The sequence below is a fragment of the Dasypus novemcinctus genome, chromosome 7 (genome assembly GCF_030445035.2).
Source record: "Dasypus novemcinctus isolate mDasNov1 chromosome 7, mDasNov1.1.hap2, whole genome shotgun sequence".
Taxonomy (NCBI): Eukaryota; Metazoa; Chordata; class Mammalia; order Cingulata; family Dasypodidae; genus Dasypus; species Dasypus novemcinctus.
In genome coordinates this window covers 76,416,537-76,433,375 of record NC_080679.1, presented here as the reverse complement: position 1 = coordinate 76,433,375, position 16,839 = coordinate 76,416,537, and the positions used below count along the sequence as shown (strand labels likewise).

Here is a 16,839-nt window from a genome sequence, read left to right as displayed (position 1 = left end):
TAAAAAACTTACTAAACAATGCCCTATAGCTTCAAGTAGCTGTAGTTTAAAGTATTCAATTCAAGCAAGGAATAAAAATCTGTATGTTACTTGGCAACTGTTTCAACTGATTCAACTAGCTATCATATATTTCTAGTTACTTTATGCCTTCCTGAAGACAGGTATCTGTATTCTCTTTCTCTTTTTTATCAATAATGCCTGGATCAATAGTTAGTTACCAATTCACAATTGGTTATGATTTCCACATATTTTCAATATAATAATAAATAACGGTATCAAAATAATATATATGGTAGATTTCCTGGTACTCTACTATAGAATTATTGTGACTCTAGCAATGGAAGAAATTATATCACTGATGTGTAGACAGTGGCCTCGGGAATTGCTGAGGGCAGGGAGAGGGAAAAAGAGGTGTGATATTGGGGCATTTTCAGGACTTGTAGTTGTTCTCAACGATATTGCAGAGACAGATACGGGACATTATATGTCCTGCCATAACTCACTGAATGGACTGGGAGAGAGTGTAAACTACAATGTAAATTTAATCCATGCCGTGTAGCAGTGCTCCAAAATGTATTCATCAAATGCAATGAATGTGCCAAACTGATGAAAGAAGTTGTTGATGTGGGAGGAGTGGGGGGTGTGGGGAGTGGGGTAAATGGGAACCTCCTATATTTTTTAATGTAACATTTTGTGTGATCTATGTATCTCTAAAAAAAAATAAAATTAAAAAATCCTCAAAAAAATAATAATGTGTTTGGAGCTAATATGTAAAAAGATAACATGTATGGGCTATGATGTGGACCATTGACCATGAGGTGCAGCGATGCCCAGAGATGTACTTACCAAATGCAATGGATGTGTCATGATGATGGGAGAGAGTGTTGCTGTGGGGGGAGTGGGGGGTGGGGGTAGTGGGGTTGAATGGGACTTCATATTTTTTGAATGTAATATTTTTTTAAAAATGAATTAAAAATAAAAAAAGATAACATGTAAAGCACTGAAAGAAAAGCTAAGGTTTAAAAGTTGTCAAAGAACTAAGGCACAGTCCTGGCCTCCTTACCCATATTTCCCCTCCCACCTGTCCACCTCCTAAAACAAAACAAAACAAAACAAATCCATAGAAAATGACAGATTTTTTGTCATAGAATTTTTAAAGCTGAAAGGAGCTCAGTTCTCCTATGTCCCTTACGTCCCATTGAGCCCCACAGGAGAAGCCCAGGAAGGCTAGATAATAAGGGTACAATTCCAGATAGAGCAGGGCTGGGAAACTGAACCTATTGTCCCCGACATGGAGGCTGATGCTCTTCTCACTAGAGCATGCGACATCTCAACTGATTTCTTCTATGCCTATTTAATCTAGAAAATAAAATTAACGATATCACATGAACTCCTCACAAAACAATTGCATATAATCATATGGTGTGGTTAGTAGTGACATATTTTTGGCTGTTCTCAAGCATTCTTATGGGGATAAAAGGTTTCAAGCCATAAATGAAGAGTTTCTGTTATAATTACTTTTATTCTGGAAAAGATGCTTCCCTTATCAGATTTTACCACATTTAAGGTTACCATTTTCACCAATTCTTTTTCATGAAAAAAACATATACACGGTCATCTACGCAACCTCCCCAACAATAACTTAAGCACAACCACATGTCTCAGATAAAAATGTCATCTATTCCAGGCTCATCAGCATATGTTAGAATCTGTTCCTAATATAGAATCACAGACTTTTGGAGTTGGAAGGATCCTTGGAGATCACCTCTCACTTTACAGAAGAAACTAAGGCCCGGCAGGAACAGCCCAAGGTCAAAGTACCTACATAAGATCCCCAATCCAGAAGAGAAAGTTCTCAAAAGAATAATTCAGAGAAAAACACAATATTTAGTGAAACACCTTGGCTTATTTCCTTTTAAATCTATTTCTTTCTTAAAACTTTCAACTTTGAAATAATTTCAAACTTCCTGGATAATTGCAAAAATAATATAGAAACAATACATAAAATTCCAACATACACCCCACATAGATACTCATGACTGACCAACCATTAGCATTCTACTAAACTTATTATATATTCTATTTGTGGATATATTTGTGAACGTGTGAGAGTAAGTTGCATTTATCATGCTCCTCTAATACTTAACACTTCTATGTACATATTCAGAGAACAAGGACACTAGCTTATGTAACCATCTTAAGTACAGCTATCAAATTCAAGAAATTTAACATTGAAATAAAGCATACAGTCCATATTCTAAGTTTTTCAATCATGCTAATAATGTCCTTTTAGGTATTTTCTCCTTTATTATTAGGAGCAGTCCAGGATGATGTATTGCATTTGTCATTGTTTCTTTAGTCTCTCTCTCCTCTTCTCTTTCTCTCTCTCATTGTGGTAACATTTATACAACATAAAATTTCCCATCTAAACCTTTTTAAGTACAACTTCCTCAATAAGAAACTTATAAATTTTCAGAAGAGAAAGCAAAACAAAAAAATAAGCCTCATTTTTTTTCTTTTTTTTTTTTTTAACATCTATAGCCAAGTCACTGATCCTAAAAACTGAGCAGAAATCAAGGTGGAAACTTGCAAGCATGTTAGAGAGTAACATTTTGTCACAAATCCACTAAGGCCTATGGATTTAATGTAAATAAGTAGAAGGGGGGAAAAGATACACAAAAAATTAAAAATAGCTATAGCTATAATATCCTTATCTCTGTAACAAGTTACATGGAGGATTGTTTATAATTAGGAAAACTTCATAAACATGTAACTTTAGAATGCCAATATGTTTTGAAATTTCCTTTTGGTCAAAGTTTAAGAAAAATTGGAAATTCTATTTTTTAGTTCTTTTCTTTGCATGTCTTAACACATATAAAGAGAAACGGTAATTTAAGGAAAATATTTTATCAAAGCTTAATAAATGGGAAAAACTTTAAGCAAACCTTAGAAGAATTATAAACGATATTGTCTAGCTATGTTTGTAAGAACACATGAAAATATACCATTCCTCAGTGCTAAAGCCGGAAAAGAGCTAGAGCAAAAGACTTACACATTTGTTGTTTTGAACGAAAAGCACATTACATACACCAGTTTACCTGTAGGAAAATATTTCTTAGCTCATGAGGATCACCTCGCTTGGTTGTCTGCACCTGTAAGACAAAAAAAAAAACAAACCAGTTAATGTTTCACTAAAGACCAAACAATCTTCAGATTAGCGTTCACATCGCCATCAATGAATGTACTTATCTTTTATAATGCCATTTAGCTTAAAACAAACCTAAGGCATTAATTGCTGATAGCTGTCAAATAAGCGATCCATGGCTGGAGGGCAGAAAGACGGGTGAAAAGCCCAAGTTAATATAGTAAATCTATAGGGCGGTGCTTCCTGTGAACTGGAAAGGGAAGGCAGGGAGGGTCCATGTTTTACTTTACTCTCCATCTACTGGCAACACAGTAGCAGCCACCCCCCTTCAAATCAAGAGGCCAGCAAGAATGTAGCAACAGGAAAGTTCAAATACTCAAGGTGATGGCCTATCAGGCTTTCTTCCAGGTGGAAAGCAATCCTAGCATACAATTATCTCCGCGCCCCCTCTTCCCCCACCCAACCTAGAATATAAGAGCTGCAACGTTTCCAACCTCCTTCCATATCCCGCAACCTGCAGCCGCACTGAGTCCCCAAATTAGTCAATTGCTCACCCCCTCCCCCACCACGATACACAATACCTTAGGTACCCCGGCTTTACATCCCACTTCCTCCCACCCCCTTTCCCACGCCCTTCAACTCCGAGGTCACGATCCAAAGCACCCAGGACAGGACACTGGTCTTCCCTTCCCGACCCGTGGTCCTCACAAGCCCCCCAGCTCCCAAGCGCTCCTCCTTCCCCTCCCCCAGCCGGGCATCCTCTTGCTCGGGTCCAAACCGCGCACAGCTCCCCCACCCGCGAGCTGGAGCCCAGGGCGCGCAGTCTAAGAACTAGGCAAAGAAGCAAATGGGAAGAGGTAGGGAGCAGGCGGGAGGGCCCCGGAACGTCTCTTATGCAATAAAGACAGCAGCAGAGAGTTGGAGTCACCTTGACCGCCATGCTGTGCTCGGAAGCCGAGGACGAGCGAGTGAGCGAGCGGGGCCGAGCTGTCAGGGCGCGCGCGCGCCGCCTCCCCGGCCGCGCCCGCCCCCGCGCCGCGCGCCCGCGCCGCGCGCGCCCCCATGCAAATGAGCTCCGGGCCCGCGGCCTGGGGAGCGCGCGGCGCCCGCGCGGCGAGGCCCGGCCGCGGGGGGACGGCGGGAGCGCGCGGCTGCCGCGGGGAGAGCTGGCCGGCCGGCCCGGGATGCCGTTTCGCCGACAGCTCAGTCGCCGCCAGCAAAGCCCAGGTTTCCCAAGGCCTCTTAGTGGGTGTGGTTTTGGGCGCCGACTTCAAAGTCTTCTTTCCCAAAGCTTAAAGGGACACTTGGGGCCTACGTTGACCAAGATTTCTAAGGATCAAGAGCACGTCCCATCAGTAATAATAATAATAATTAATGGCAATTGATGGCGAAATACTGACAACGAAAAAGCCTGGGAACCATTCACTCTGGGGAAAACCTAAGAAAACATAACTTGGGAAATACGCCCCGCAATTGGCATGGGATAAATATACTGAATATATTTTTACTTCTTGAACTATAATGCTTTATTAATAGACCCACTCCAAATGCCCGGTCACCCAAATTCTTAGCATGAAGTGAGGCACAAATGCATGCAAAAAAAACAAAACAAAAACAAAAAACCTCCGTTTGCCTACAACAGGGTTCGTATTGAATCCTGGCTCAAAGTGCCCCAACATGAACAGAAAGTAATTCTCCGTTCGATTTCCAACTCTACCGACAAAAATTGTAGCTCCACCCAGAAACAAAATAATGTTTCCTGCCGTTATGACTACATTGAGCTAATTCATTCAACAAACATCTACTGGGAGTCTATCATGTGCTAGATGCAGTCCTGCTTGTAAGGAGTGCAAAGACCTAGCAGAGTCCCTGCCCTCGGGAGTTTACAGATAGTCAGTGCTCCTCCACAACCCCAACCGCGGTGAACGCTTTCACTCTAAACCAAGCATGCTCCTTGGTGGGCTCTGTTTAAGTGTAAGGCCCCTCAGCTTTTCTGTTGGACTGGCCACTCCTAGCAAGGAAGAAAACACTATACTTAAACAGAGCCCACCACAGTAAGTCATAGGTAAAAGTAGCTGGCTGCAACGAAAATTTTCTTGGTTAAATAACTGATCTTTGAGCAAGTTAAAGGGCTTCACTGGTACCTATCTAGCTGCAGTGGAGATGATACAACAATTTAAAACTAAAGAAGGCTGCTGAATGGAAAAGAAGGTAGAAGAGCCCTAAATAAGTTTGAATTTTGTTAGAGTTTTTTCATCTATCCAAATAACAATGAACAGCAATAAGTAATTTAATACCAATGAGATAAAGGTATTAAACGTATGCACTGTAGGATATATATTAAGTGTTGAAAGAAATACAAAAGCATATGACACAGCTCCTGCCCTGATTGGAATTTGTTATTCTGCTGTAATGACTAGCTAAGAGTATAAACAGAAGTTAAAACAAATTAAAATTTACCTTTGCCTCAGGTGTAGGTTAAGGCTGGGGAAAAACTTATTAGTTATAGGATATTAAAAGAAAAACCTGTCAAATAAGACAATATATTTGGGGAAAAGTGGTGGAAATGACTCAAAGAGCATTAACTTCTTCAGAGCTAACAGTGTTTCTCAGGATTGACAACTATTTACTCTACATAAATTTTTAATTTTTAAATTTATCTATAATATATTATAATATAGTGTTATAGAAACTGAATGTTTTCCTTATTCCTTCTAAATATTTTTTACTTTCCCCAAAAAAACATGTAAATAGTAGAGATGACAAGTAATAAGGATCTGAGCATTCTGTATGCTTTGTTGGATTTTTTAATTTAAAATCAGTACTAGGGACATGAACTTGGCTCAATGGATAGTCTGCCTACCACATGGGAGGTCCAAGGTTTAAACCCAGGACCTCCTGACCCATGTGATAAGCTGACCCACGTGCAGTGCTAATGTGTGCAAGGAGTGCCATGCCACACAGGGGTGTCCCCCACATAGGGGAGCCCTACGTGCAAGGAGTGCGCCCCATAAGGAGAGCCGCCCAGCGCGAAAGAAAGTGCAGCCTGCCCAGGAGTGGCGTCGCACACACGGAGAGCTGACATAGCAAGATGCCGCAACAAAAAGAGACACAGATTCCCGGTGCCACCGACAAGAATAGAAGCGGACACAGAAGAACACACAGTGACTGGACACAGAGAGCAGACAACTGGGAGGCGGGGAGGGGAGAAAAATAAATAAATAAATAAATAAATAAATAAATCTTTTTTAAAAATAAAATAAAATAAAAGCAGTACTATTTCTTTGTAGAGATTTAAAATTCATAAAGCATTTTCAAAAATCTTATGTCATTTCCACAACAAATCTTGGAGTTAGTTATTACTCGTATTTTCCAAGTTAAAAAATTAAAAGCAAGAAAGTAGATGTGGCTTAAGTACTTGGGCTCCCACCTACCACATGGGAGGTCCTTGGTTCAGTTCCCAGTGCCTCCTAATGAAGACAGCAAGCTGGCGCAACGGGCAGGCATGGCAAGCAGACGCAACAAGGTGATGCAACAAGAGACGCAAGAAGAAAAACATAATGAGAGACACAAAGCAGGGAACTGATGTGGCTTTAGCAATTAGGTGCCTCCCTCCCACATCAGAGGTTCCAGGTTTGGCCCCCTAAAGAAACAAAGGAGATGAACAGACACAGCAAGTGCAAACAATGAGGGGGTGGGGAGAAATAAATAAAATAAATCTTTAAGAAGCACTCAGTAGGTTAGCTATCATTGTTATCATTAGTACATCAGCCTCATTTTGCATTATGGTTCACTTTGTGGTCTACTTTCATGCCCTTCTTTCAGTATCTGGAATAAGTGAGAACTGAAGTGTCCCCTGATTCTCCTTCTATCACAGGATCTTTGTTAATGCTGTTCCCTTGACTCATTGCCTTCCTTCCTCATTACCTAGCTAATTCCTCTTTGTCTTTCAGACTGCTTCCTCAGGGAAGAATTTCCAAATTTCTCTGACAGAGTTAAGGCCCCACTGTTACACATTCTCACATGATTATATACCTTTACTTCTTAGCATTTAAAACTGTTGTTATTTTATATGTATTTGTTTACTTAATGTCAGACCCACTAGATTGTAAACTCCACGAGGAGCGGAATTGCGTCTTTTTTTTTAAAGATTTATTTCTCTTATTTATTTCTCTCCCCTTCCCTCCTCCCACCCCAGTTGTCTGTTCTCTGTGTCTATTTGCTTCATCTTCTTTGTCCACTTCTGTTGTTGTCAGCGGCACCGGAAATCTGTGTTTCTTTTTGTTGCGTCATCTTGTTGTGTCAGCTCTCCGTGTGTGCGGCACCATTCCTGGGTTGGCTGTACTTTTTTTCGTGCTGGGCGGTTCTCCTTACATGGTGCACTTCTTGTGTGGGGGGCTCCCCTACGCAGGGGACACCCCTGCATAGCAGGGCACTCCTTGCGTGCATCAGCGCTGCGCATGGGCCAGCTGCACACTGGTCAAGGAGGCCCGGGGTTTGAACCATGGACCTCCCATGTGGTAGATGGACGCCCTTACCACTGTGCCAATTCCACTTCCTGGAATTGTGTCTTTGTTCAATTGTGTATTCCCTATGCCTCAATCAGTGCCCGGCACATAGTAGGTGCTCAATAAATTTATGGAAAGAAAAAACCTTCATGAGTTTATAAAAATTACATGTCAGTATCATTATTTAGAATTCTTTAAGTTGCAAGTGATATTTGTTTACCAGAAGTAAACATAAATCTGTAGATAAATTTAAGATGAAATTTTAATGATTAAGATAGCCTAGAAAGAATGACATTTCAGAAAGAAAAATTTTAAGTTGAAGGTTGAGGGTAGTTGCAATTGTATTGTATTTTTATTGCTGCATTGCTGACCCTAAAGCAGATGTTATGAATAAAGTCTTATTTTTAATAGTCTTTTTTTCGGGGGGGGGGGAAGGTGTTAAGTACCGGGGATTGAACCCAGAACCTCATACATATGAGGCAGGTGCACAACCACTGAGCTACAACAGCTCTGCACAGTCATTTTTTAAGTTTGGTTTCATAAAAGACCAAGCTGAAAATTTAAATCTGCTCGTGTGGTTTTACCCATGAAAATTATGTTCTTTTCAGATGATAAACTGAAATGTGGGTTTGCTAGACAAACCCACAGAACCATTTCTCCAACTCCCAGGCAGTTCACATATTTAGTTTAAAACCAGCCATATATCTTGTGATTAAAAGTTAGAATTAGGAAAACGGACTTTGGCCCAGTGGTTAGGGCGTCCGTCTACCACATGGGAGGTCCGCGGTTCAAACCCCGGGCCTCCTTGACCCGTGTGGAGCTGGCCCATGCGCAGTGGTGATGTGCACAAGGAGTGCCCTGCCACACAGGGGTGTCTCCCCCCGTAGGGGAGCCCCATGCGCAAGGAGTGTGCCCGTAAGGAGAGCCGCCCAGCGCGAAAGAAAGTGCAGCCTGCCCAGGAATGGCACCGCCCACACTTCCTGTGCCGTGCCACTGAGGACAACAGAAGCGGACAAAGAAACAAGACGCAGCAAATAGACACAGAGAACAGACAACTGGGGCGGGGGGGGGGGCGGAATTAAATAAAAAAATAAATCTTTTTAAAAAAAAAAGTTAGAATTAGGGGAAGCGGATTCAGCTCAACTGATAGAGCCTACCACATAGGAGGTCCAGGGTTCAAACCCAGCGCCTCCTGGCCCATGTGGTGAGCTGGTGCACGCACAGTGCTGATGTGTGCAAGGAGTGCTGTGCCATGCAAGGGTGTCCCCTGCATAGGGGAGCCCCATGCGCAAGGAGTGCGCTCCTCAAGGAGAGCTGCCCCGAATGAAAAAAGCTCAGCCCACCCAGGAGTGGTGCCGCACACATGGAGAGCTGATGCAACAAGATTACGCAACAAAAAGATACACAGATTCCTGGTGCTGCTGACAAGAATAGAAGTGGACACAGAAGAACACATAGTGAATGTACACAGAAAGCAGACAACAGGAGAGGGGTGGGAGAAAAAAAAAGAAAGAAACAAATCTCCAAGAAGGCAATAAATGATAAACTGTTTAAAATAAATAAATAAATAAATAAATAAATAAAAGGTAGAATTAGGCAAGCAGCTGTGGCTCAAGTGATAAGGCCTCTGCCTACCACATGGGAGGACCCAGGTTCAATCCCTGGGACCTCCTGGTGAGCCACGGTAAGCCAGTGCCCACACAGTGAGCCGAGTGCCCAAGCAAGTGCCCATGTGGTAAGCCAAGTGCCCATATGAATGCCCACATGGCAAGCCAAGTACCCACGTGGTTAGCCAGGGCCTGTGCAACTGAGTCACGCAGCAAGATGATGACGCAACAAAAGAGAGATGAAGGAGAGAGTCAAGGTGAAGTGCAGCAGAGACCAGGAATTGAGGTGACACAATTGACAGGGAACCGCTCTCCACTGAGGTCCCCAGGATCGAATCCCTCTGAATCTTAGAGAAAAAAGATGAGAAGACAGAAAGAAAAACAAATACAGAAGATCATACGGCAGATGGACACAGAGCAAAAACAGCAGGGCAGGGGGGAGGGGGAAAATCTTAAAAAAAAAAAAGTTAGAATTATACTAAGTTCTAATACTCTAATAAACTAAAATGCAATTATTCAAATAAAAGGCAGTTTTCAATGAGCCGCCTCTGCCTCAACTCACAGACTTACTTCCATCTTCTAAAATAATTAATTCTGTGTATCTTCTAGTCACATTTTTGTTCCTGTTCCTTTATCCCACACAGCTAATGTAGATGTGATCTTGCAAGAAGTAAATTAAGTGGGATGTGCTTTGTAGAGTCATAGAATATCACTGATTAAACCAGGAGAGAAGCTTTTCTTAGGTTAAAGATAAACACATCATCACTATGATGAGGAATAAACTGGATTTTATGTCTCCCATCAACATAAAGCTCATTTATAACACACAAAATAAATAGCAGGATCTGACTTTCACACACACATATACACAAAGCATACATATATATTGTTCAAGATTTATTTCATTTATTTCTGTCCCCTTCCCCCTCGTTGTCTGCTCTCTGTGTCCATTTGCTGTGTGTTCTTCTGCATCCACTTGCATTCTTGTTAGGCGACACTGGGAAACTGTCTCTTTTTTGTTGCATCATCTTGCTGCATCAGTTCTCCAAGTGTGTGGCACCACTCCTGGGCAGGCTGCTCTTTTTGCATGCAGGGCAGCTCTCCTTGCGGGGCACACTCCTTGCACGTGGGGCACCCCACATGGGGGCAGCCCTGCATGGCACGGCACTCCTTGCATGCAGCAGCACTGCGCATGGGCCAGCTCACCACGTGGGTCAGGAGGCCCTGGGTATCGAACCCTAACCCTACATATGGTAGGTGGACACTATCTGTTCAGCCACGCCCACTTCCCAACACACAAAGCATATTTGAACATTTGGAGCTTTTAAGTGTAGGTTGGTTTTGGCCTATGAAATTACAAAATGGTCCCTTTTTTTCTTTCTTTATTTTTACTGAAGCATTGCAAACTTATAAAATAGGTTTTTCATTTGTTTGTTTAGGTACTAGGTCAGGGATTAAATGCTGGACCTCGCATGTGGGAAGCTGGCATGCAACCACTGAGCTACATCAGCTTCCCCGAATTGGTTTCTTGGTTATTTGCTTTGTTTTTATTTTTTATTTAAAATTTTTCGTCTTATTTCTCTCTTCCTCCCCTGCCCTCCTTTGTCTGCTCTCTGTGTCTATTCACTGTGTGTTCTTCTGTATCTGTTGCATTCTCCTTAGGCAGCTCCAGGAACCCATCCCGGGACCTTCCCAAGTGGAAGAAAGGTACTTATTCTCTTGCTCCACCTCAGCCCCCTAGTTCGCTGCATCTCGTATTGTCTCTTCTCTCTGTCTCTTTTTTGATGCATCATCTTGCTGCATCAGCTCCTCATGTGGGCGGCGCTACTCCCGGGCGGGCTGCACTCCTTGCTCAGGGGCACCCCTTTTCGGGGCAATCTTCCTTGCATGTGGCAGCACTCCACGTGGGCCAGCTCACCACATGGGTCAGGAGGCCCTGGGTATCAAACCTTGGACTTCCTATATGGTAGGTGGAAGCTCTATCAGTTGAGCCACATCCGCTTCCCTGTTTTTGTTTTTAGGAGGAATGGGGATCCAACCTGGGACCACCCATGTGGGAAGCAGGCACTCAACTGCTTGAACCACGTCTGCTCCCAGGTTGTATTTTTAATTCCTTCCTTACTAATGGTCTGTAAGGGAAAGCTGGGATGGGGTGGGCTGGGGGAAGAATATAAGGGGTTAAGTGTCCAACTTTGAGCAAATTAAGTTCTAATTTGGTAGGCTGACCTGGAAAACAATGTCAGAAATTATTTCCTTAGTTCAACCCAAGCCATTTATTGTGAGACATTAGATTAATGTCACAATTGAGGGGTTTTCTATATTGTACAAGTATAGAAATAAATTCTTATCTTGGTGGCGAGGGGAGGGAAAGGTGTCAAAAACCAGATGAAATGATTGTATCCTGCGATTGCCTTTTCCTAAGCTGCTCTTTTTTCACTGTCTGGCCTAAGTTCTGTAAGTTATGTGATGGGGGTTACAGTAATCTTATTTTTTTGGACCACTGCCTTCTTTATTCCCTCTGGGAGGCAATAAGAGCCAGTTTCCTTTTCAATGGATTTTTGGAAGGAAATCATAGAACAAGCTGCTCTAAACATTTAAAAGTGTGTGTCCTATCACTGCGCTAGTCATGTATGAGCCAGTATTTAGTGAGAAGCCATATGATCAGATGAAGGATTGAACTAGATCACCTTTATACTTCTTCTAACACCCTAATTTCATGATTTGGAATGGGCCCAATTTTAGCTAAAAAACCTTTCATAAGTTCCTCCTATTTGTCCTAAACTTGTTGAGGCAGTTTATCAGAAATTAGAGATAAATAGCATGATTCCTGAAGTATGGAGAATATTCTACCATGGCAACTACTATTATTCGGTTTTTATTAAATAAAACTGGAAGACTGATACTAAACTTTTTGTCATGTGCCAAAGACCAAGACAGATTTAGGAAACCTTGGGGGTACTGATTCTGTGGATTGTCACATATTTCCTATATTCCAATCAAAAATAAATGTGGGAGGGAGCGGATGTGGCTCAAGGGATTGAGCTCCCACCTCCCAACGGGAAGTCCGGGGTTTGCTCCTGGTGCCTTCTTAAAAAACTAACAGCAACAAAAACCAACAACAACAAGCAAAACAGATGAAAAAACCAACTTAGGAAGCTGATGTGACTCAGTCGTTGAGCCCTGGCTTCACACATACGGGGTCCTGAGTTCAATCCCGGGATTCCAGGACATTAAAAAAAAAAAAAAAGTGGGAGAAAAATACCCAGTCCCTCAGTCACCCATTTCCACAGGGATTTACTTGGTTTTGGCTTTTGCCTCCCTTCAATAGGGAAGGATGCTTGGACTTGATCTAGAGTAAAGAAAAAAGTTTCAATTTAAAAATCGTGCTGGGAGAAAAGTAAAGTTTCCAGAATAGCCAAAGCAAACTTGAAAAACACTAAGTTGGAAGGCTTAGAGTACTTTGCTGCAAGATTTACTATAAAGCTAAAGAAGTTGATATGTTGTGGTACTGAGAGGCTTAAGAATTGATAACAGATCAATGGAACAGAGACCCCAGAAATAGAAAAAATTGTAAAGTCATTTGATTTCCAACAAAGGGGCCAAAACAATTCAATGTGCTAGGAGCCTTTTCAACAAAGGATGCTGAACTAACTGGATATCATGTAGAAAAATAAATGAGCCTTACCCCTACCTCGTACCAAATTCAAAAATTAATTTGAGGTGAATCATAGATTTAAATGCAAAAGCCAGAGCAATAAAGTGTTTAGTAGAAAACATATATGAATATCTTTGTGACTTGGAGGTTGATAGTTTCCTAAGTCAGAAAAAGCAATAACCATAAAAGAAAAATTTTATCAATTAGATTTCTGCTCATCAGAAGACACCATTAAGAAAATCTGTAGGCTAGGCACAAACTGGAAGAAAATGTTAGCAGAACACATATATGACAAAGGACTGATAGCCAGGATATAAAGTACTCCTAAAACTCAGTGGTAAACAACCCAATTGAAAAATAAGAAAAAGATGTGGACAGATGCTTCACAAAGGAAGATATATAAATGGCTAATAATTATGTGAAAAAATGTACAACATCATTTATCATCAGAGAAATGCAAGTTAAAATCACAATGAGGGAAGCGGCTGTGGCTCAATCCATTGGGCTCCCATCTACCATATGGGAGGCCCTGGGTCGTGTTCCAGGACCTCCTTGTGAAGGCAGGCTGGCCTGCGCCTGCGGAGAGCTGATGGCCCACACCTGAGGAGAGCTGGCGCAGCAAGATGATGCAACAAAGGGAGAGAAGCAGACACAGAAGAACACGCAGCGAATGGACACAGAGAGCAGACAGCAAGCAAGACACAAGGAGGGGATAAATAAATAAATAAACAAACCTTTAAAAAATAAAAATGAAATAAAATCACAATGAGAAGATAGCACTACACACCCACTAGAATAGCTAAATTTAAAAAGACTGTTAACACTAGATGCTGGCAAGGATGTGGCACAAAAAACTCTTATGCAATGTAGTTGGAGGTTAAAATGGTACAATCACTTTGGGAAAAGGTCTAGTAATTTCTTATAAAAATAGACATGCACCTACCCTCTGACCCAGCAATTCCATTTCTGGGCATTTATACAAGAGAAATGAAAATATATGTCTATAAAAAGACTTGTACAAGAGATGACCGCTAAGGGGTGTGAAGTTTTTTTTACAGAGCCATGAAATTGCTCTAAATTTTTTTTTGTGGTGATGAATGCACAACAACAATGTGATTATACTAAAAGCCATTGATTATACACTTTGGGTGGATTGTATGGTATGTGAATATATCTCAATAAAACTGCTTTAAAATAAATAAGCAAGATTGTGTGTAATTGAATCTATAGTTAGGTTCAAATATATATATATTCTTTTATTTGAACCTATAATTAGCACTATACTTGTCAAATATATGTCCCAGAGATTTACATTTTTGGTGTGTTCATATGCTGGTTGAACCCTGAATCTCAGAAGAGTTGCAGCCAACACCTATTCTCCAGTTCATTAGACTTACTCAGAACAACTAACATAATGATGATGTTGGACAACACCCATCCCAATAAACAGAGAGTATCTACAACTGCAAGCCAGACAGTTACATCCATCTGCCCCATAGAATCTAAGCTCTCTCAATCAGAAACAGAGTGGGCATCTCCATCCCAAAATCCTCAAGATTGAGGAATGGACAAACATAAGGGGGAAATGCAACTATGGACTTAAGTGAACTTATGGTTATTCTAGCAATGGAAGAACTTGTATCATTGATATAAAGACAGTAACCACCAAAGGTTCTGAGGGGAGGGAGAGAGAAGAATAGGTGTAATACGGATTACTTTGGGACATTGGAATTTTCCTGCATGGCATTGCAATGATGGATTATACATTTTGTCAAAACCTATAAAATCTTGCAGTGCAAAGTGTACACTATAATGTAAACTGTAGTCCATGGTTAGTAACAATGCTTCAATATGTGTTCATCAATTGTAACAAAATAACCACACTAACGAAATATGTTGCTAATAGGGGAAAGTGCAGGAAGGGGAAGGGGTGGGATATATGGGAATCCCCTGTATCTTTTTTTTTTTTTTAAGATTTATTTATTTATTTAATTCCCCACCCCCCTCCCCAGTTGTCTGTTCTCTGCGTCTATTTACTGCGTCTTTTTTCTTTGTCCGCTTCTGTTGTCGTCAGCTGCACGGGAAGTGTGGGCGGCGCCATTCCTGGGCAGGCTGCACTTTCTTTCACGCTGGGCGGCTCTCCTTACGGGCGCACTCCTTGCGGGTGGGGCTCCCCTACGCGGGGGACACCCCTGCGTGGCACGGCACTCCTTGCGCGCATCAGCACTGCGCATGGCCAGCTCCACACCGGTCAAGGAGGCCCGGGGTTTGAACCGCGGACCTCACATGTGGTAGATGGACACCCTCACCACTGGGCCAAGTACGTTTCCCTCTTTTTTTTTTTAAGATTTATTTTATTTATTTCTCTCCTCTTCCCCCCCACCCTGGTTGTCTGTTCTCTGTGTCCATTTGCTGCGACTTCTTCTTTGTCCGCTTCTGTTGTTGTCAGTGGCACGGGAATCTGTGTTTCCTTTTGTTGCGTCATCTTGCTGCGTCAGCTCCTCTCCGTGTGTGCGGCGCCATTCCTGGGCAGGCTGCACTTTCTTTTGCGCTGGGTGGCTCTCCTTATGGGGCGCAATCCTTGTGCATGGGGCTCCCCTACATGGGGTCACCCCGTGTGGCGCGGCACTCCTTGCGCGCATCAGCACTGCGCATGGGCCAGCTCCACACGGGTCAAGGAGGCCCGGGGTTTGAACCGCGGACCTCCCATGTGGTAGACAGATGCCCTATCCATTGGGCCAAGTCCACTTCCCTCCCCTATATCTTTGATATAACTTTTTTGTAATCTAAAGCTTCTTTAAAAATGAAAAATTAACTCCAAAACATATAAATATGCAAGAATAGCCTGAGATAGCAGGTATGGACATCAGGGGGAGCATAGAGAGACTGAGAGGTGATGAATTGTTTGTTTGTTCATTGGTTGGTTGGTTTTTTTGTTTATTATTATTACTAAAATAATGAAAATACTCTAATAATGAAGTGATGAATGCACAACTATGTGATTATGTCAAATACCATTGTTTGTACACTTTGGATGGATTGTATGCTTTATTAATATGTATCAATAAAATTAATTTGTTTTAAAAAAAAGACTGGTACAAGAATGCTCACAGATATTTTATTCATAATAGTCAAGAACTAAAAACAGCCCAGGCATCCATCAATAGAATAGAAAAATAAAGTGTGGTATAATAACATAATAAAGTACTATCCAGCAATAAAATGAAGAAAATTACTGGTACACACAGCAACATGGATAATTCTCATAAGCATTATGCTAAGTGACAGAAGTCTTACATGGAGTCACATAGCACAAAATATATACTCTATTATTTCATTTATATAAGCTTCTAGGACAAACAAAACTAATCTATAGTTGAAAAACTTAGAAGCATGGTTGCCTGGGCAGGTGTGAGAGGGACAGTAATTGACTGGAAAGAGGCCTGAGGGAACTCTCTGGGTGATATAACCACCCATGTCTTGCAAGGGACTTGGGCTCTGGGTATATGCATTTTTCAAAACTTAGAGAATGAACACCTAAGGTTTGTACATGTCCTTGTGTGTAAATTTTCCTCAAAAGTATAAAAAAATTGTGAGCACGTATTGATCTCTAGTTAATGTTTTGCATGATATGCATATTGAAGTATTTGGGGGAAGACACTTGTATCTTAAATTTACTTAAATGCATCAAAGAAATAAAAAAGATTGATAGAAGAATAGAGAGATGAACAGATGGATAGTATGTGATAAAGTAAGAATAATAAAATATTAATGGTAAACTAACTGGGGAGTATACAGGAGTTCACTGAAAATTCTTTCAACTTTCCTAAATGTTTGAAAATTTTCTTTATAGACCCAAAGAGGAGGAAAGCCAAGAACATAGAAGGAACTTGAACAAAAAAAGAGCTAAAGGTCTCAGTCAAA

General features: G+C 41.6%; 1 protein-coding gene across 7 annotated transcripts in view; it reads right to left on the bottom strand.

Moving 5' to 3' along the window:
• SLC25A12 (solute carrier family 25 member 12) overlaps positions 1-16,839 on the bottom strand; it is a 217,837-nt gene that overhangs the window by 95,767 nt on the left and 105,231 nt on the right. For 2 of the 7 annotated variants that reach the window (XM_058300643.2, XM_071216300.1), the window contains exon 2: positions 3,099-3,152. In XM_058300643.2, coding sequence (XP_058156626.1) covers positions 3,099-3,152 — 54 coding nt within the window. Of the gene's footprint in view, positions 1-3,098; positions 3,153-3,280; positions 3,374-3,853; positions 3,972-4,073; positions 4,191-16,839 lie in introns of those variants that run through there. The other 5 variants (XM_071216301.1, XM_071216298.1, XM_071216299.1 and 2 more) reach the window with 5 other exon arrangements.